Here is a 20,920-nt window from a genome sequence, read left to right on the forward strand (position 1 = left end):
GGAAAGCGCTGGTCTCTGGGACTTCACCCTTGGCTAGTATGACAGCCCTCACCCTGACACGGTCAGGTGGGTTCTCACTGGTCATGGACCACATGGTAACACTCTAGTTACTTGGTTTTGCTGACCTGGAGGCATCATGTGAAAATATCTCCCATTTTCTTGACATGAAGCATGTCAAGAAAGCCAACACCATCTGGCTATGTTCAGAGCAGTCAGGCTAGTTGTTTTCAATCTGTATTCCCCACTCTCATTCTGTACTCAAGTCCCCCAAACTACACTGGCGAGGATCTGCTTCCTTTTGTGGAGGATGGAAAAGGGGGAGGGGGTACCCCTCCACTGCAGTGGTCCCCAGTCCTGACCACGTGCCAAATCACTCAGGGAGCTCTCCTAATCTCATATTCCCAGACACCACCCCTGGAGTTGCTGGCTCAGCCAAGTGGAGCATGACTGCCTCAGAAGCAGGCCAGTTGGATGCCTGAGTTAGGCACCAGAGAGCCCTGGCAAAGGGGACAGCCAAGAACACGGAGTGCAACAGGAAAGGGAAAGGAATCAGCAGAGTAAACAAACACCCATGACTGGGGGGCCCCAGAGACCTGGGCTGGATTCCTCACTCTGCCACTTGCTGTGTGATCTTTCACAAATTACTGAACCTTTCTGAGCCTCATGCCCTCACAAAAATGAGGACTTACCTCATGGGGCTGCTGGGAGGATGAATATGAGATAACAACTGTGATGCAGCCAGCATGCAGCCTTGTATTCAGTAAGTGAAAACGGAAGTGTTAGTTGCTCAGTCATATCCAACTCTTTGCAACCCCAAGGACTGTAGCCTGCCAGGCTTCTCTGTCAATGGGGATTCTCCAGGCAAGACTACTAGAGTGGGTTGCCATTGCCTTCTCCAAGGGATCTTCCCAATCCAGGGATTGAACCCAGATCTCCCACAGTGCAGGCAGATTCTTTTACAGTGCGAGCCAGGGCAGGCCTCAATACATGACAGTGGCAGCAGTTACTGCAGGTGGTTGTGCTATTATTTTTATTAATAGGATTATGAATGTGAGATGCAGAGGTGCTGGCCACCACACTGCTGTTTCCTAAAGCAGGAGGCAGTGGCGGGGCTTCTGAAGTGGTTTCTCTACAGCATGTTCCTGTGGTTCCTGCTTCAGAAGGAAAATGTGAGCAGGATGTCCAAAGACTCAGTCTAGCAGACCCTCCACGGTCTGGGTACAACAGTGGGTACTGTTGGCTCTGGTCTCTTCAAACATTCCCTCTCTCTGCTCTCACAATCAAAAGACCTAGTAGCATCTCAGATGCTAGGAAAGGACACGTGCCTTTAAGAAAAAGTGCATGCTGCATGCTCAGTCACTTAGTCGTATCCTCCCACTCTTGGTGACCCCATGGACTCTCTTTGTGACCGCATGGACTGTAGTCTACCAGGCTCCTCTGTCCATGGGATTCTCCAGGCAAGAATACTGGAGTAGGTTGCCATTTCCTTCTTTGGGGAATTTCCCTACCCAGAGACTGAATCCAGGTCCTTTGCATCTCCTACACTGGTAGGCAGATTCTTTACTACTAAGCCACCTGGGAAGCTCTTTAAGGGAGAGACTGGATGGTAGGTAATTCATAGACAAGTAGCTCATAGGCAGGGGAGAGAGGGTCAGGTGAAGGTTTAAAAGTAAAGGGAAGTAAAACTCATTTGCTTATTAGCCTTACTTCAGGGTTATTCCCAAAGGATTTCTGGTAAATTATTTTTATTTTTGTAAGCTTTCTAGGGACCAGGGTATTATAGAGAAATTATAAGAAATAAGTCTCCTGAATTCATTCTACTCTTCCCAAATTTCCTAGCCTCAATCCCTCCCAGCCACCCCTTGAAATAAAGAATAATCAGATTAACATTGCTCCTTTCCCATTGAGTGATCTAAAAGATTAGAAAATGATTACAAGTGATTGCTCCTTGTTGGGATTTATGGCTTTTTAAAAGTACATTTTAAATCTCAGTGATTAAGACATGATAATTCTACTTATCTTCTGAAAAGTCCAGCCAGAACTTTACTTTTTCACTCTAGCTTGAGGGAAGAAGGGACGTGGCCAAGCTTGACATAAACTTTCACATAGTCCTTTACTATTTTGGAGAATCAGCTTTGAGACATTTAGAAATGTCTTTTATACTGTATAATCAACTAGAATTTAGACAAAAAAAAAGCAGTAGCCCTTAGGCAAGGTTTTGATAGGTTTATTGCAAATAATTCTACTTCCAAATTCTGCATTCAAACAAAACAAAAAAAAGTGGCAGCAGTCTTCTTCCCTCAGGGAACAGACTCAGAATGACAGCTCACATTCCTCAGTAAATCTATTTTTTAAATGCTCACTTCAAAAGGCTGCCCTTGTGGCTCAGCTGGTAAAGAATCCGCCTGCAAAGCAGGAGACCTGGGTTCGAACCCTGGGTTGGGAAGAGCCCCTGGAGAAGGGAAAGGCTACCCATTCCAGTATTCTGGCCTGGAGAATTCCATGGAGTATATAGTCCATGAGGTGACAAAGAATTGGACAGGACCGAGCAACTTTCAATTTCGATGCTCATTAAAATCCATGGGTAGAGCCTGCCTTGGTTAGGCTCTGTGCTGTGCTAAGTCGCTTCAGTTGTGTTGACCCTTTGTGACCCCATGGACTGTAGCCCATCACGTTCCTCTATCCATTGGATTCTCCAGGCAAGAATACTCGAGTGGGTTGCCATTCCCTTCTCCAGGGAATCTTCCCAACCCAGGGATCGAACCTGCGCCTCTTATATCTCAGCATTGGCAATCAGGTTCTTTACCACTAGTGCCACCTCAGTTAGGTGCTAATCTGTCTTTAACACCCTTCTTTGAAAGGTATAAATCCTTCCCATATTAAGAAAGGTGTGCAGAACCCAGGGCCACTGACTGGCAGCACAGGGCTGAGGAGGACCTGCTGAAACTCACAGATATCAAAACCACAAACCAGAGGCTCTCTCATTACTCAACAAAAAATTAAAATGAAAATAACAATGCTTTACAGTGAGTTAGCTCAAACGTTGGAGAAGGCAATGGCACCCCACTCCAGTACTCTTGCCTGGAAAATCCCATGGACGGAGGAGCCTAGTGGGCTGCAGTCCACGGGGTCACTAAGAATCGGACACGACTGAGTGACTTCACTTCACTTCACTTCATGATCTACGTCTGGCTCTGTCTTCCAGGCAAGAGCAGGGGCAAGACAGAACCAACCCTGTTTTTAAAAAAAATCTCCAGGCAAGAAGACGTCTTAGAAACTTGTGTTAAAGTCTAATTATCTTGGTTATTATGAATCTTTTATATCCAACCTAATTTTTTCCTCTTTATTCTTTAAGACGATTTCTTCCTTGTGGGTCTTTGAAAATAAAAACTAGTAAGGTCTGCTTCATAAATTATAAGTGAAAAGTTATCATGTCATCCCTGTTTATACCTCATGGTAAAATAAGCCCCACTCTCTCTCTTGTACCCAACTTGATGTGAACCACCAAACAGATGTCACACACTGTCAGCCAGGGTTGCTAGGTGTGGCAGTTGATGACATGGCAGCTCTGGTGTGAGGCTAGAAGGCAAAACCCTGACTGCAGCTCAACAGCCAGGCTGACTGGATACTGCTGGCACTGCCTGCGACAAGCTAAGGCATTCTTCCAGGCCAGTGGGAGTCACTGTTTTTCTCCACAGGCCTCCTCCAGGTGACCTTCCTCTGCCTATGCCTATGGGATTCTGTACCTTCAGGCATGCTGTGTGCTGGTCATCTTCCCTAGAAAGGAATCCTATCTTATGAGTGGGTTGGGGTCTCATGTCCAAAAAAAGCACAAATCAAAAACTGCAGTTGATTAAAAGTACCCTGAAAAAATTTCCCACTCATCCTGTTCAGCCTAGGTTATCCCACACCAGAGACTCTTGCTGAAAATAAGGTCACTGATTACAATGAAATCATCAGCTTTAAATTTTTTAAGTATTGATTCCTTTGGCAGATTTTCCTTTTTGTTCGAAATAGGCCCCAGGGGTTAAAGTGTTAGAAACCATTGATGGGCACATCACAGGGAGACTGAAAATGGAATATAATATTTTAACTAAAATTGTTATCTAATACAGCTCAGCACATCTTCTCATGGGCGTGAAGTGATCAATAAAAGTTTGGTGAATGACGGAACAGACAACTTCACCAAAGATGAGAAGGGTTGAGCAGGGTGATAAGCTGAGCTAATTAGAACAGAGATGAACTGAAGAGGGGCGGCATTGGGCTTCACCCTTAGGAAAGAACTCAGATTCTGTGGTCCAAAGCCTTCACTCACCAACATTCTCCAGGCAGGTACTCAGGACCTACTGTGTGCCAGCAAGGTTTCCTGTGCCCTTCTGGACACGTGCTCTTGCAACTGCCACTACGCTGGACCTAGTACCACGAAGCAGCCTTGTCTAATTCCCTGCCTGATGTGAACTTTGGAAGACAGATGACATATCTCATTCATGGCACTATTCTCAGTTCCCAGGACAGTGTCTGGCACACACAAGTGGTCAGTAACTACTTGACTGGATGAAGCTCAGAGCATTCAACATCTTATCCTAGAAGAGAACACAGTCAAAGTGCCTCCTGCCTACCCCACCCACTCCCCCTTTTCTGGGTCACTCATCTGAAAAGTAGACAATCCCTGAGACCAGAATAATTCTCCGAATGTTGCCCTTCACTCACCTTTCAGAACTTCTTTGACATTTAGACTATATACTCCAGAAAAGAATATTTTCCAGATACAAGTGTGGACATTCTCCCCTAGCAGGTCCAAATTCCTAGTCAGCTCTTCCATGAAAAGCTTTTAGCTTGGCCAAAACCCTTATTATTTTTCAAGGGATATCATCTCCCACCATGACAGAATCCCATACCTGGATACCTCTTGGGGAATTCTCTACCAAGAAAATATACCTGGAGATACACCGAGGACAAGAGTGGCCCAGTGCAGAGTGAGCTGCACCTACGGGAACCCGGTCATGTTTCTCTTGCTGACGCTGGCTCGTCTAACTCCTGCCCATGAACCCTAATGACTCAGATTCCCTGGGTCACTGCCCAGCCACCAGCACCATGTGACCACCCCAAATACAAAGCCCTGGGTAGCTGGGCACAGGCAGCTTTTCCCAGAGCCCCATGTGTTCAAAGCATTATAATGAAGCCACATTGGTAACCCTATTAATTATGTCAACTTCAAGGGAACAGGACTAAAATACCATCTGGATAGACTCCAATCACACAGTTAGTGAGGACTTGAGAACACCACAAAACACATGTTTACAGGGAAGCAAATGATAGGGAGACAGCTCTCAGCCACCAGCAAGAACCCCAAGGTGAAAAAGAAAGTAATAGCACTGCTACAAAGAGAGGCACGTGATTTTCCTTTAATTACCTTCAGATTTAGGACTAGGAGTAGATGCAGGAAACTGGTAGGTAGGAGTGTAAGGATTGTCCTCTGTAGCAGAGAAAAGCAGTGGATTTTGAAACTATCCACCACCAAGTGGAGGAAGTGACAAATCTCCAATTGACTCTTTCAAATGACCGATTACCTATTTTAGTGTTATTAAAGCACACACGGCATCACACTTGAAAAGAGATTAATGAATTAGAAAGGATTTGGTTATTTTCATATGGCACATCATGCAAATGAGTGAAATAAAATTTCTGCCAACCAAAAATGACTATAAAAAACAAAATCTAAAAGCCAAATCTTATTCTTAAAAATGGAACTATAAGAATTAAGTTAAGGCTAGATACACTCTCTAAGTTCATGGTACCTTCAGAATTTTGCTGGATTTCAGGAAGTTCAGGGAATTTGTACGTAGGGAAATAAGGGTTTTCTTCAGGAGTGTCTAGGGAGAGGAGAGGGTTTGGGAGAGAGAATAGAGGAAAATACAAATGGAGAGAATGAACAAACAGAAATCCACACACAATTCAGGCTCCTTGAATTCTGGAACATACTAAGCTTCACCAGTGATGGAAGAAACTCAAACCGCTTTTAAAAATCCAGTCCTTTTGCCTGAATTACTGAGACACCTTTAAAGACACAACATCACTTCTCTTCTTAGACCAAGAATATATACAGGCTCCAAAAAGGAAGAAGAATTCAGTACAAAGCTTCAAACTTTCACCTTTTATAGGCAAAAAAATGAAATATGCTAATAAACAGTGTGTAAAGAAAACACTAGCATCAAATGATTTTTGTTTAAAAAATCAAAGCTCGTGTCATAGACATTAGAATCAGGGCAAATAAGTGGATTCTTAATGTTTCAAACACCTCTCTGCCTAAGGCAGGTAGTTTTGCTCAGAATCTGTAATTTAGGTTGAGTTAAAAGCTATAATATATGAGAAGACCAATGCTGCTTGAGGAGCAGAAATATATATTTTTCACATAGGCACCTGTGTCTCAGTATTCGGGTCACCAAAGCTGGGTCTAAATGTGAGAGAGACACAGAGTGCTGGAGGAAATGGACATTGGCTTCTACAAGTGACCAGTAGAATGGGCATCATCTGAGAGCCAGCATGTAGCATCTCCACCATGACTGAGCTCATCTACCTCAAAAAGAATGAATTTACTCCTGGCTCAGAAACACTAAATACTGAGCATCTCAATATTTACAAAACAGTTTGAAGAGGGGCACCCCCAGTTTCGTTCTGAACTCTGCAGGAGCTAATGAATGCACGAGCTGGCATCCACAGTTAACCAGAGAGACCAGTTATCTGCAGCACAGGCTGACCAGACCCTGACCAGAGGCTTTTCCTTTGCCTTCACGTGTCATCTGTGCCAGGCGGCCAGACTGGATTTGGCCACAGGGAAGGACAGGATGCTCTGCCCACCGGAGCAGTGGTACCCTTCCCATGGCACAGCTGCATCCCTGCCCAGCAGCTGACCGGCAGCATAGGAGGATGGGAGCTGCTTGGGAGCGTTGACCTGGGGTTCTCCCACCATGCTGGGTCCCCTGCTGGCAGCCCGGCAGGCCCCTGATTAGGAAGCACTACTCCCCCAGCTTGAGCAGTTTTGTAGTGTCAGCTCTTGACTGTCTCTTGGGGCTACCTGCCAAGTGCTGGCTCCCAGCCGAGGAAGCTGATTTTTCATATTAACACCACCATACAGGTATACCATGCATCCTACTTCACAAGGCAGAATCTGCCCTCATTTGGACCTTGCAGCTTCCCTCAGAGGGAGGCAAAGGGGACAACACACAGAGAGAGGGGTACATGATTAGTCCAAGGTCACCTGAGTGCTTGGGGAACTAAACCCAGATGAGAACATTTTTAACACCCAGTTCATGCCCTCTCAGCTCGCTCTGCCTACAAGGCAGTCATGGGCTGACACTGGGAGGGTCACCTAAAGCCAGAAGCGGGTGGGAGTGGAAGCTGCTCGCAGTCCAGGCAGGCAGACGCTGAAGGGCACAGGCAGGATGCTGAGCTCAGCCTGCAGCATCCCCAACATCTGGGAGGGCGGGCCTGGGAGCTGCCCTCGGCTCCTCCCACACGTGAGGCAGGCACAGGAGTTCTCCTGCCCACTCTGTTCTGAAGGTGCAAGGCTGGGCTCAGGCAGGTCAGGGCCTAACGAGGTCAAGCCGCAGGGCCCAGTCTGCCAGCCAAGTGAGTTTAGGTCCTCACTGCAGTAGTCAACATATGGGCACAGCACAGTTGCTACAAATGAAAATCAGTACCTCTGTTTAGTTTGTGGATCTGCTTAAACATGGTCTTGTACCAGTCTTTTGATCTCTCGGTGTTCTGAAGAAAAACAAAGAGTAAAATAAAATGAGAATCTCAGCACATTTCAGAACTTCCAGGATTATAAAAGCAACATGCAAAATGACAACGTCTCAAGTCAAACTGCATGTAAGTCTATACATCTTTGTGATCTCTCATTTAAACTCTTCTGTAGAAGTGTATTTAAGCCACCTGCATAGGGCCAGGTATAGAATGTATACATCAAGACATAATCCCTTACAGCATCCAATGCCGGAGAATTTCCATCCTAACCGCAAAGCTGGGTAGTTTTTTAAGATAAAAATAAAACAAGGAAAGAGACAGATAGGTGGTTAGATCAAATACTTTCACTTCCACTTAACAGATGAGAAATGTGATAAAGAAAGTCAAAGTGACTACCTAAGGTCACAGAGCGGGTGAGGTGGTCAGCGGGAAGGCTGCCCAACACAGGGTTAGAAGGAAGGGGCCGCTCAGTTGTGCAATCGGAGCAAGTCATCCTTCCTTAGTTCCCATTTCCTTATCTATAAAATGGGAAAGATATTACTAACTACCTTGTATGGTGAATCATCCTTAAATGAGACAGTGCATTTGGAAGTGGAAGATGCAATCATTATTAGTAACAAGTCTTCCTACCACATATTATTATTTCTTAGGATCACATAACATTATCATTATTTTTTTTTTGCTGTGGTGCATGGCATGTGGAATCTTTTGTTTCTCAACCAGGGATTGAACCTGTGCCCCCTGTATTGGAAGTACAGTGGAGTTTTAACCACTGGAACACCAGGGAAGTCCCACATAACAGTTCTTTTGAGGTTTAGTCCACTGCTGTTTCCATCAGCCTCTCCCCAAGGGACACAAAAACCTGTCCTTTGCTCAACGGTAATCACAGAGAAACACACCCCAAGCAGGCACATGGAGAGGGATGGGATTCACCCCAATCCAGCTTCAAAAGTGAGGCATCCCTGGGAACCTAGGGTCTGCAGGAGGCTGGTGGGTCTACAGGGTGGGGAGGGTTGGGGCAGAGCTACTAAGAGAACCACCCTGTCCGAGGCCCTGCAAGCTGAATGCACCCTGTGAGTCCCTCAAGTTTCCTACTCTCCCCGGATAAGGAGGTTATCTCCCACCTCTCCACCAGGGGAACTTCCTCCTGAACCCGCTGTAGCAGGGACCCTGAGCCTCACACCCTGCCCAGGGTTCTCTAAGCTTGGACCACAGAATGATGATAAAGGAGATGGGGAAATAGGGCCCCAGCCTCTCATCAAATAAATAGCCTTTCTGTTCTATTGCACAGAAACCACTCTGCCTTTGTTCCACCAGCTTCTCCCCACATTCATCTCACCACAAAACCCTGTTCTCCTGGATTCAGTAACGGCTAACATATGCCTTGGGAAAAGCTGTTGCCCAGCTCTTAGAGGCTCCACAGGCCTCTGTGGGCTTGAGTGGTGAGCATTCTCCTTTTGGGGTCTCTGCCACCCACAGAGGGAGTTCACGTGGACTCAGAGTCACCGGCTTAGGACAAAGCCTAGGAAGGACTTCCAGGTCCACACTCGTACCCGGAGTGGGATGCCCACTTCATCCATGCAAACATCGCTTAGGTCCTGAGTGCTCTTGGCCGCCTGCCGGCTGTCATCCTTCGCCTTCCTCTCAGCAGCCCTGCCAGGGGAGGTGGGTTTTTCCTGAGCTGGTGCCAAGTCCTGCTCTCCCACTCTTCTTTCCGAGGCAGGATCTGGAAAAGAAAAGCAACCATTAACTGAAGCTCTTGTGGTAGCGCCAAAGCAAATTCCCCCCAAACAATCCAGCTGGGGGAAAGTGTGTTTGCCAATTTGGAGCTGTGTTTTGAGCAGGGGTCAGCACACCAGGGCCCAGCCCCCAGCTTCTGTAAATAAAGTTTTATTAGAACACAGCCACAGCCTGCGCCAACACGTTATTTATGCCTGCTTTGGAGCTACAACGGCAGAGCTGAGTAGCTGCGACAGGAACCATATGGCCTGCGAAGCGTAACATGTTTACCATCTGGTTCCCCTTTTTTTTTCTTTTTGTATTTATTCTTTATTTATTGAATGAAAGATTCTTTAAATTCTGCAGTGTTTTATAAATTTTTAAAGTTCCACACACATGATTTCATATAATCCCATAACTCTTCTTCCCCCTACCCTTAAATACTGCCCCTCCCACACTAGTAACCACTAGCTTATTCTCTTCATCTGTTTGCTTTGCTTTTTTCACTAGTTTGTTATATTTTTTAGAGTTCACATGTAAGTGATATCATCAGCATTTGCCTTTCCCTGACTTATTTCACTTAGCACAGTGCCATCCAACTCCACGAATGTTACTGCAAATGGCAAATTTTCACTTTTTATGGCTGAGTAGTATTCCACTGTATGCACACACCACATCTTCTTTATCCATTCATCTGTTGATGGACACTTGCATTGCTTCCATACCTTGGCAACTGTAAATAATGCTACTATAAACACTGAGGTGCAAGTATCTTTTTGAATTGGTGGGTTTTTTTCTTCAGCCATATACCCAAGAATGGAATTTCTGGGTCATGGGGTAGGTCTATTTTTTAGTCTTTTCAAGAAAACTCCATACCATTTTCCACCAATTTGACCCTTTTAAAAAATATGTAGACAGTGTGGTAAGTGCCCTACAGAGGTTTTTACCTGGTGCTCTAGAAATCCAGGTAGTTTTGACTCTTCTAGGAAGTCAGGGAATAGGTAAATCCACAAGAGAGTAGCCAAACACTACTTGAAAGTTCTTGTTTCACCTTGGGGAAGTCACTTAACTTTTCTGTTCCTCTGTTTTCTCATTCAAATATGGAGATAACACTTCAACTGGCCAGCTCACATCCACATGTTAAGGTCCTAATAAGATAGCTTATACCAAGTGCTCAGAAAACAGTAAACTGCTAAAAGGACATTAAGGGTTATTTAATTCAATTCAGGATCAGAAGTTACAGAGAGCTAATAAACATACTATGTGTGGTCTATAGATTATAAACTTAGTGTATTCTGTTATTCCAAGGCATGTTATTTATTTGCAGAGGGCATTTACTAAGTAAGAACCTGACAGGTGCTATGTGTTCACAGGCACTGTGGATGCTATGCATTCACATGTGCTGTGGATGTGGGGGTGCACCTTTCCTAGCCTGGCCTTCAAGGAACTCATGGTCTAGTGGCAGAAAGATCAGGCCAGCCAGCAATGAGAACAGAGGTGACCAGGGCTGACAGAGGAGTCTGCACCCAGGTCAGCCAAGGAACTGGGGTTCAGGGCCACCTCTCAGAGGAGGGGTCAGTCAGACACATACAGGAGGGGAACAGTGCTCCCAGCAGAGGGAATAGCATAAGCAAATGCCAGGGGCCCCTGAACTTCTCTGAGCTTATCCTGTGCCAGGCATTGTGTTAAGCTCTTCAAGTTCATAATCTCATCTCATCCTTCCAATAACCCTGTGTGGAAGAAACTACCATCATCCCTCCATCTACAGGTAAGGGGAAAAAAGCACAGAGAAGTCAGGTTGCCTTCCTGAAGTCACACAGCAGCACGTGGTCAAGCTGGGATTTGGCCTCATGTCCACCTGACTTCAGCGGTCCTCTCTGAGCCACATCCTATCTGGCCTTGCTCAAAGAGGGGACCAAGGTTTTGCACTAGAGAGACTGCTGATCTAAACAGAGAAGTTGGGAAAGGGAAATGGGCTGGAGAAGGCAGGGAGATGGCTACCTCCACACCTTTGACAAAGTAGAAATGCCATGGAGACACTGAAGAAGTATGAGAGCAAAGCCCAGGAAGAGGTCCCAGAAGAGGGTGATTCTGGAGCCATCAGCACAAAAGTGATGGCTGAAGGCAAAGAGACGGATGAGGTCAGCAGAGGAGGTGAGAGCAGAGTTAAAGGCCAAAGTCACATAGTGAGGAATGTCATGGTTACAGGATGAAAAGAAAAAAGAAAAAAAAAGGCATCCCAGCAAGAAGCTTGCAGGAGTCACTGGAGGGATAGGAGATGAAACCAGAGAGGAACAAGCAAGCGTCCCTGAAACCAGAGAAGACAGAGTTCCAAGAAGTGGGATGTTAAATGCGTCAGAGGAAAAAAGAAAAATAAAGCTGAGGCGGCAGCATTACCTTAGGCAAAAAAAGAGTCAGAGGATCACTCGGGAGCAAATTTCAGGAGAGGAGTGAGGGGAGATGCCAGGTGGCAGGGAAAGGGAGGAATCTGTGAGCGGAAGTGGGCAGTAACTAGGAGCATGGGAGGAAGGAGTGTGTCAGGATCTGCCCAATTTCCAACAAGCTTTTGAAACAAATACTCATTTTGGGGCCGCAGAGAAATTTCTAAATGTTCTGTGTGAGACAGCTTTGTGAGTGCTTCAGAAAACTCCATCATCTTTTTTTTTTTAAGATATAGGGATTTATTCATTAAAATGATTTCTCATAGCACTGATTTTTTAAATTTTTATACAATTTTTAAAGGTTATACTCCATTGATGTGTGCTGAGTCACTTCAGTTGTATCCAACTCTTTGCAATCCTTAGACTATAACTTGCCAGGCTCATCTGTCCATGAGATTCTCTCGGCAAAAATACTGGAGTGGGTTGCCATGCACCCCATTTATAGTTACTACAAAATATGGTACGATCCATCCTTGTAGCCTATCTTACACCCAATAGTTTGTATCTCCCACTTGCCCTTCTTCTCCCAGGTTACGACTAGTGGGTTCTCTACTTCTCTGAGTCTGCTTCTTTCTTGTTTTATTCACTAGTTTGTTGCATCTCTGACATCATCACCTTATGCTTTAAAGGATGCTAAGATTAGACTGGTTTTATGGGATGAGTTCTCAGGCTCCCAGGAAATTCTAACAGGAGGGTTCAAGGATTTGGCAGGAGGCCTGGGAGGGTGGGGGGATGTCAGGGTGGGTGGATGTTGACTTACCAGAGTTCACCCTTAATATGGCTCTGCTGAACACTCTCCTCCCCCCTGGAAAAGCTTTGTCTAGGTGTGATCAGGCAACACAGATGAGGCCGATTTCAGGCTTAGAGATGGTCTCAGTCTGCACCCTCTACTGTTGTCTTTTCAGGGAAAGATCACAGATATGCCAATCTCAGCATTTCTAGACCCAGAGTGACTCTTAAGAAATTGTTAGGGCAGGTGGTTCGAGCAACAATCACTTAATTGCAAAACTCAAGCTGACAGTCCATGGATTTGCTCCCAAGCTGCCAGCGTCCTTTTGATCTACAAAAATTAGCTCTGAATGATTTTATTTTAGGAGCCTGTGATCATGTGACTAGTGATTGACTGGGTTTCAATACAGAGGGCTGAACTGCAGCCTCTAAAGAAATGTTTCTTTATACAGTGGAAACCCAAGGTGGCACTTCACTGTACCACGCAGGTAACAGGGCTACCCTCTGACATCTTATGGGTTACAGTGAAGTCTTGCTGCTATTTCTCACTAGGCAAACACATGACATCCTGGAGCATTTCCTTCTAGTTTTATACTATGCTTTCAAAGGCAGGTCCTGGAAAGGGCCACTAAAAAAAGGATGCTGTTGACAACCTGGACAGGGCATCTGTGTTTGTGAGAGGTGGAAAAGCATTCCTATTCTTTACACCCAAAGCTCTGTGATTGAGGAACACAGCCACACTTGCACTTTCCTCAGGGAAGGGAGGGTGACCTCTCGGTACCCTATGCTGGCCCCTCTGTCCCAGCCTTTGTTTTCTGGTCTTTCTACCCAGGGGACAGGAGCTTCATGAGGCCAAATCCCAGGTCTCATTCCTGGATGAATCTCATTGAACATGAAGCCCCTTAGAGGTTCAATACAAAGTCTGTTATGAGAGGGAGGCTGGTGGTCCTTTCAGGGCCCATCACCACTGAGGCGAGGGGCAAAGCCCCACTCTCCTTACTCCAGAGCACCAGCCCCACCAGCCCCCTCTCCTGCAGGAGCTTCTGAACAAAACAGTGCTCTTTCTTTTTAAACAAAAGTACTTTTAGTGAGCACCTACGTCACGCCCCACTCTATCAAACACGATCGGTGGATCTGTCCCAAAACTAGAGGATAGAAGCACTGGGCTTATTTTAGAGCAGAGGAAGTGGCCTGAGTCTGCCAACATTAAAGAGAAGCCGTGATATTCACAAAGCACCTTCCAGGGTGCAGCGCACATGCCCCCCTCCTATCACACAGGAGCCCTTATTGTTGCTGCTCAGTCACTCAGTTGTGTCCAACTCTTTGCAACACTATGGACAATAGCCCACCAGGCTCCTCTGTCCACAGAGTTCTCCAGGCAAGAATACTGGAGTGGCTGCCATTTCCTTCTTCAGGGGATCTTCCTGACCCAGAGATCAAACCCGTCTCCTGAGCTGGCACGTGGACACTCTACCACTGAGCCACCTGGGAAGCCCCACGGGATCCCTACAGTGCCTCTCTGAAGCAGGAGCAAGGATTACCAAGCCTATTCCCATATAAGAAAACTGGTTCAGAGAGGTGAAGTCACATCCCCAGGGGCAAACAGCTACTGTAAAAGAAGGAAGAATGAGGACCAAACTCTGGGTCCCTAACTTGTGCTGAGGTGCCCTTTCAGACTCCCAAAGGCAGGAAGGCACCCATAGGAGCTCCTTTTCAGAGCCACCCTATTCTCAGCCACCTGGGCTAGAGCCAGGGAATGAAGTGGGCTGGAGCAAGGCAGCTCCTGGGGGGCCACAAAGGGCACCTGAGCTCAGCCACAGCTTGTCCCCACCCTGAGGCCAAGTCCCGATAAAGCGGAGAGGGTGTGAGAACCCTGTATCTTCTCTGCCGGGCTCTCCACGAATCACAAGGACAGCAGTAGGAGGAATGGACCCAGAACTCATGGAGCAGCTGCTCAGGAAAACAGTGCTTCTGTTATCCACCAGATCAGGGTCCTCAAGCCCAGAGTTCATGAGCATCTGCAAATCCACCACATGTCATGTGTTTGCATAGGTGTGGTTTTTCCTGGAGCCTGAATCTACTGCCTTGTTTAGAGTCTCCAAATGAGTCTATGACCAAGGTTACAAGCCATGATCCCACACCATAAGCTGCTCCAGGGAAGCACAGTTCCCTGATACAGCCCCAGATCCTGGCCGGGTGCCTGACGCAGAGGCGTTCAATACAATAACAAGTGAACCAATGGAGGCGCCGACTGGCAACAGTAACTCACGTCTATCAAGCACTTACGAGCACCAGTGCTCAGCTGTTGACAAGCAGAACCCAGAGGCACTACTGCTTTCCCTAGTCAGCAGATAAAAACCGATTTCATAGTTTAGATCATCAGGAACCTGCTTAAGGTCACATCGTCAGTAAGTGGGAGAACCAGGATTCCGGCTACACAAAGTCAGAAGGAAATGCCTAAAACATTCCCATTCCTGGGCTCCCTCCCCACCCCAACCTTGTCCCAATTCTGCACATTTATCAAAGAGTGAGCCCTGATACATGATTATATTTGCAATCACTCCCTGCCACTGCTGACCCTTGAAGAAACTTGCAACTCTGGTGCAGTCAGTACAGAGGGCAGCACTAGAGCCACCGGGCAGTTGATGAGAAATGCAACTTCTCATCTATACCCACGACACCCAATCTCTGGAGGGGTGGCCCAGGAATCCGGGATTTGGCCAGCTCTCCAGGAGGGTCTGATGCCCCCTCAAGTTCAAGAGGCAGTGCTCTTCTGCCCTCTTCCAGGCACTGCTGGTCTGGAGGTGCTCCCCTAGGTCCATCATCACAGGGTCACCTACTGGCACTTGGGATTGCCAGCCAAAAAGAAGAGGACTCACCACATTCCCCAGTCCCAAACCTGTCACATCCAAAAGACAGACAGAAGCAATAGGAAGGTGCCTTCTTCAATGACACTGGCCAGGAACACTCCATCTAAAGCACGATTCCTTGTTGCTTTTATTCAGACTGGAACGTTCTTATCCATCAAGGTACTTGTCACAGGCCCACTGGACACATGTACTAGTTTGTACCATCAGGGTACGGCTACCAATCTGCAAGTTCCAGGGAGGCAGCCACCATGCCTGTTTTGAGCATCCTTGCAGCCAACAGTAAGCTGAGTTCCCAACACATCAGAGAAGCTCGCAAGACTTCACTGACTGAACACATCAGGTGGAGGCCAGAAGACGGCTTTAGCAGGAACACGTGTTAATGTGTAAATAAATATTTCTCACCTACCTGAAAGGCTACTGAGTCGTTTCTGCTGTTCTGTGATAAAACAAAAAAATACACAGTTGTAAGTGAGATTTATACAGACACAGTAAGACCAAGAAGTCCTGGCCCAACTCGTTAGGATCCCCAAATCCGTGTCTCACTGTTCTTTGAGCTTAGATGCTAAACTGGTGTGTAGTTCGGCTGAATACAGGGGTATTAATGTGGCGTCATGATCTGGGTGTAGTGTCTCCTATCCCTCTCCCCCCAGGAATCAGAGAACTGTCACTGTTTTCTGGTTGTTTACATCCTGTATTAAGGTGATCTGATCACTGAAAGAGACCCTTAGCTCCCCTGGTCTCAAGAGAGCAGGACCTTATACATTCCAGTCTTGGTACCTCCGAGAAAATGGAATCATAACCATGGCCACTACCATCTGAGAGCTTCTACATGCCAGACACTGTTTTCAGAGCCTTTCACTCATGTTAAAAGGCTTTTAATCTTCACAATAACCCCTGCAGGTAGGTCAGTACTGCCTGAGAGATCTCAGTCAAGAGGCACAAACTACCCAAGATGACAGTGAAAATCAGAGCCGTGTCTAGAACCTGGGTCCCCCACGTTTCTTTTCAACTCTCCAATCACCAGGCCCGGCTGTTTCTTAACATCAGAGGTCCATTGGTTTCCCATCCTCCCAGCACCCTCACAGAGGGGAAGCCAGCATCTCCTCTGGAGAGTTTGGTGTGTACGTGCTTTGGGATAAGCACAGAAATGACCTTTACCTTCTACAGATGCTAAATATAAAGCAGCCACAAGTATAAAAATAGAACACTTGCCAGCCCCTGGGTGCTGTCATCATCCCCCTTGGCTGTGTCCCCACCCTCCTTCCAGAACCAGCGTGGCAAGAAGTAAGCAAGCAGCAGAGGCGCTCACGGCCGGTGGAAGCCGCCGTGTTCATGTCAGGCACACGGACGAGGTTCGCACCGGCTAGACCACAGAGGCTCAGCAGAGCCCCAGCTCAGCTCTGCCGGCAACCTGTCAGACGGCACTGACCAATCACGTAATGCCTCAGCCTCAGTTTCCTTCTCTGTTAAAGTGCTCATTGAATCTATGGTTCCCGAATGCTGGTCTCCAAGCTGCAGGCAAGGCCTTCCCCAGCCATCAAGAGAATGTTTACTCAATTGACGAGATGACGTGGTGTCCTGCCTCTGAGGTGTGGGATAGCCTTTCTTTCCGAGGAGATGCGTGCAACGCGGACCACAGCAGTTGCTTTTCAGGAGTGTTATTTAGGGCAAAGTTAGAAATCAGCAATCCTAGGGTGGTCCCCAGACTGTTTCACATGACCATGAGATCCAGGAATTTGGGACCACCAAGCTCCTGTCCCCCAATCTGGTCCATGGATATGTCTTGCAAGCTTGCTAAAATATGCAGAACCTCTCCCCAAACCCTCCCCTCTCACACACCAAAGACGTTCTGAATCCAACTCCCAGCATTCTATGTGCACTGTGACCAAGAACCTCCCAGGCACCCAGACCCTCTCTCAGTCCTGAGAGTTTTCCAGTTCAAACTCTCCTCCCCAGACTGATGGTAAGCCATCTGCCCTCCAACACATGTGGGATGGGAAACCCTGGAGGGAGTGATGAGAGCTACGTTTACACAACCGTGAGAGCCAGGCCAGAGGTGCGGCTGGGGCCCCCTGGCTTGGGGAGACAGCGTTACTGTCATATTGGGCCCCTGGGCAGCCAGGGCAGGAACAAAGGGAACCTTTTCTACGATGACTACACCAGAATTCTAAAAGTGGAGCAGAGTTATCATTCCCTCAGGAGACTTTGCAATAGTTAAACTGCTTTTCATGGGTACTGTTGATGAGGCAAAGCAGGGCTGCCAGGGCGGATACATTCCAAAGCAAAGCCAAAAACGCCTGCCTTAAAGCAAGCTGATGACTCGTGAGCCAAAGCTAGGCCCACTAGGGGCTTCCATTCTCCTGCACTTTTCCCACCTCCTTAAGGAGCTTATGGTTTACTGTTTATAGGAAGTTATCTTTTAATTCCAAAGAATGAAGGTACTTGAACCCTTTTCTGAAGGACATGTGATTCAGGCTGCATGGTTCTGATGCAGGACATGGGACAAAAGAGAAAGGCAAGAACCAAAGGCATCTGAGTAAACAAGATTCCATCTGTTCAGGGAAGAAACAAAAAGAAACTGCAGGCACTACTGTGCCCAGAAACGTCTCACTAGGTGTCATCAGAAGCAGCTGGCATTACACTTGGCATTTCCCAAAAACCAAGTTGCCTTGGGAATAAATCCTGTCTTTAGAGAAAATGCCTTTCCTTCTGGGAACTAACTAACTTGCTTCTTTTTGAGTGAGTTTTTTTGTTTTTTGTTTAAAAAGATGAGTCATAAAGAAGTTCATAGAGAACCAAAATTTCACTTTGTCCTGCATAATGGACACTTTCTGGGCAGAAAAAGCTACTGCCAGTAAGGGGTATCCCACTGCTGGAAGGAAAATGGGCTCTTATGTAGCTTGGTGTGGGGGTTGGGACTCTTTATCCTTTGAAGGACACAGATTCATGGGTGAAAATTAATAGCAGAGCCTCACAAAATGAAAAAACAGGATTACTAAAATAACTAAGATTTGAGTGGGAAGATTTTAAGTGAGAGAAAATGTTTCATTCATCTGCTTTTCAAGTTAGAGACAGGAAACAGAAGAATTCCATTTAATATGGAAAACAATTAAAAATAGACTCCAGTCGATTTTCATCCAAGTTAACACAGAGAGGGAAGGGCAGGGAGGAAAACTATGAAGTGGGTGAGCAGGGAGTCAAGGAAGCTGAGCTCTGAATAAAATGATTAAACCTCCACTGTGTTTTGAAATTCAGACTCAAGAGCCCCTTTCACATTAGGAAACTGCTTTAAAACTTTACATTTTACACTGAAAAGGACTTTTGTAAAGGGAAAGTTTATTCCCGTAAGGAATTTCAAAAATGAAAACTTTCAGGACTTCCTAGGTAACCAGTGGCTAGAACTCTGTGCTTCCAGTGCAGGGGGCCCAGGTTTGTTCCCTGGTCAGGGAAATAGACCCCAGCATGCTGCAACTAAGACCCAGTGCAGCCAAATAACTAAATTAAACTTTTAAAAAAAGGAAAACTTGGGACTTAGAATCATCTTCTGGCATTTCAAAGCAGAAAGGTCATCATATACAAGATTACCTCAAAGCACTCTGTTTCCCCTAAGACACCCCTTCAGAGAAGGGGAAGAACCAACCAGAAGCAGAAACTCTAGAAAACAAACAGGAGAGTCCTCAGCAGCACTGTCTGAGGCCACATAGCATAAGGGGCAAAGAACCACCCCAACCCCAAGTCCCCAGAGGGCACTGCTGAGGGAGCGCCCAGCACAGTGACTTCTGAAGAACGGAGGCCATGAGTCACTAAGAGAAAGTTCAAAAGCTTCTGTTGTAGAGATACAAAAACAGTTTCTATTTTAGAAAATTTCCCATCCGGTAGGTTTTCTTTCTTTTATTTTTAATTTTGATGTTTGAAATTTTGCTTTCTAGAAATTCCATGTCACAGAACTACAGGATTTAGAATGGTACTTAAAAGATATAACGGCACCAAGATTTTCCCAGCAAAGCTCTGACTAGAATTCCCATGACAGGAATTAAGGGGCAGACATTGTCCTTTCTGTCTTTTCTCTCTTTTTGGAGCTCTCAACTGAGGAAAACTGAATATCCAGGCTTTGGAACACATGTCACCTACTTACTCAGACACCTGGCCTCACCCCCATAAGGGGGCCTCTGTCTGCGGCTTTGATCTACTCTGTGGGTCGTGGGAGTGAGTGAACCGGGGCAGGTGGCCTCGGGAAAGAATGGGATTTGTGAAAAATTCTGTGGAATGGCAGAATCCTTGCCCCAGACATCACAGGACAGCTAGGCTGATTCTGGCCAGCTGGGGGAGGGGTGCACCTCGCAGACCCCTTACCTCGATTGTGTTGCAAGAGCACAATAGTGGGATTGACAATTGTCGTGGAGGGGTAGGCAGACGATGGCTTGCTAACTGATGCAAAGGTCTGGGAATCAGTTCCAGCGTGGGATGAAGAAACTTCATTTAATAGAGGACTCGAGTCCTGAAAAGGAAGCAAACATTGTCACTTAATGCAACTACATGAAACCTGGAGATAAGGCCTTGTAAAAAGAAGAGATTTAAAGCTTTACAAGGATCTTAATTATAAAAAGAAATGTAACCAGTGAGACATGTTGATTCCAGTTAGAAGTTTAATGTGCAATGTTTATTCTTTTTGTTGGGATTAGTAAGGGGAGAGAAGGAAGGTGAATGTTACTCGAAGTCTCAGCAACATCATTCATTATTTTCATCTGGTCATAACTGTGGCTCAATCCGATTACTGAAAAAGCAAATTCAAATCAAAGTAGCATAACATGCAAAATTCATGCAATCCACAATGCAATTTGAGAACAAGAGCTGGTTTAATTGGGAGAAAATCAGGAAAGTTTAGTACTTATGTAAAGAAACACTGAGATGCTGTGAAGACAAGAAGCCATCGACATATTAATAAGAACAGGGAAGAGTTAAGTATTGGAACTCTTGGAAAGCTGTTCTCATCTGTACCACTGAACAACCCTACCAGCACTCACTTCTAGGACATTATCTGGTCCTACTGTGGCATTTTTTCACTCCAATATTGAGTCACAGAGATCTCTGAAGACTTATGAAAATCCTGATTTTGAGAGTCTGAGGTGTCTGCCAGAAGTACCAATAAAATTTTTACTACTAATGTTACAATCTGCATAATGGGAATCATATCAGTCTTTTTAGAGACATGAAAATAAGATCTCAAAATGTAGTAAGGATATGTAGTTTCCTCTATCACTCCTATAAATTTTGCAAAGTTTCCATCTTGAAGCTTACAGACCCTAAAGTCAGAATAAAAGGTTTGAAGAATAAGACTGATAGTTACCTTCTAGATAAAAGTGTAGCTCCAAGCAATCAGTATGCTCCACCAGAGACCAAGGACTCTATAAGCAC

The 20,920-nt window shown here is 46.0% G+C and overlaps 1 protein-coding gene across 50 annotated transcripts in view; it reads right to left on the reverse strand.

The window, feature by feature from the left end:
- SORBS1 (sorbin and SH3 domain containing 1) overlaps positions 1 to 20,920 on the reverse strand; it is a 229,905-nt gene that overhangs the window by 66,060 nt on the left and 142,925 nt on the right. For 23 of the 50 annotated variants that reach the window (XM_070469893.1, XM_070469887.1, XM_070469891.1 and 20 more), the window contains 6 exons: positions 19,859 to 20,003; positions 15,912 to 15,941; positions 9,300 to 9,472; positions 7,701 to 7,764; positions 5,799 to 5,873; positions 5,414 to 5,476 (listed from right to left, as the gene is read on the reverse strand). In XM_070469893.1, coding sequence (XP_070325994.1) covers positions 5,414 to 5,476; positions 5,799 to 5,873; positions 7,701 to 7,764; positions 9,300 to 9,472; positions 15,912 to 15,941; positions 19,859 to 20,003 — 550 coding nt within the window. The remainder of the gene's footprint in view (positions 1 to 5,413; positions 5,477 to 5,798; positions 5,874 to 7,700; positions 7,765 to 9,299; positions 9,473 to 15,911; positions 15,942 to 19,858; positions 20,004 to 20,920) is intronic. The other 27 variants (XM_070469897.1, XM_070469896.1, XM_070469902.1 and 24 more) reach the window with 2 other exon arrangements.

The sequence above is a fragment of the Odocoileus virginianus genome, chromosome 7 (assembly GCF_023699985.2).
Source record: "Odocoileus virginianus isolate 20LAN1187 ecotype Illinois chromosome 7, Ovbor_1.2, whole genome shotgun sequence".
Taxonomy (NCBI): domain Eukaryota; kingdom Metazoa; phylum Chordata; class Mammalia; order Artiodactyla; family Cervidae; genus Odocoileus; species Odocoileus virginianus.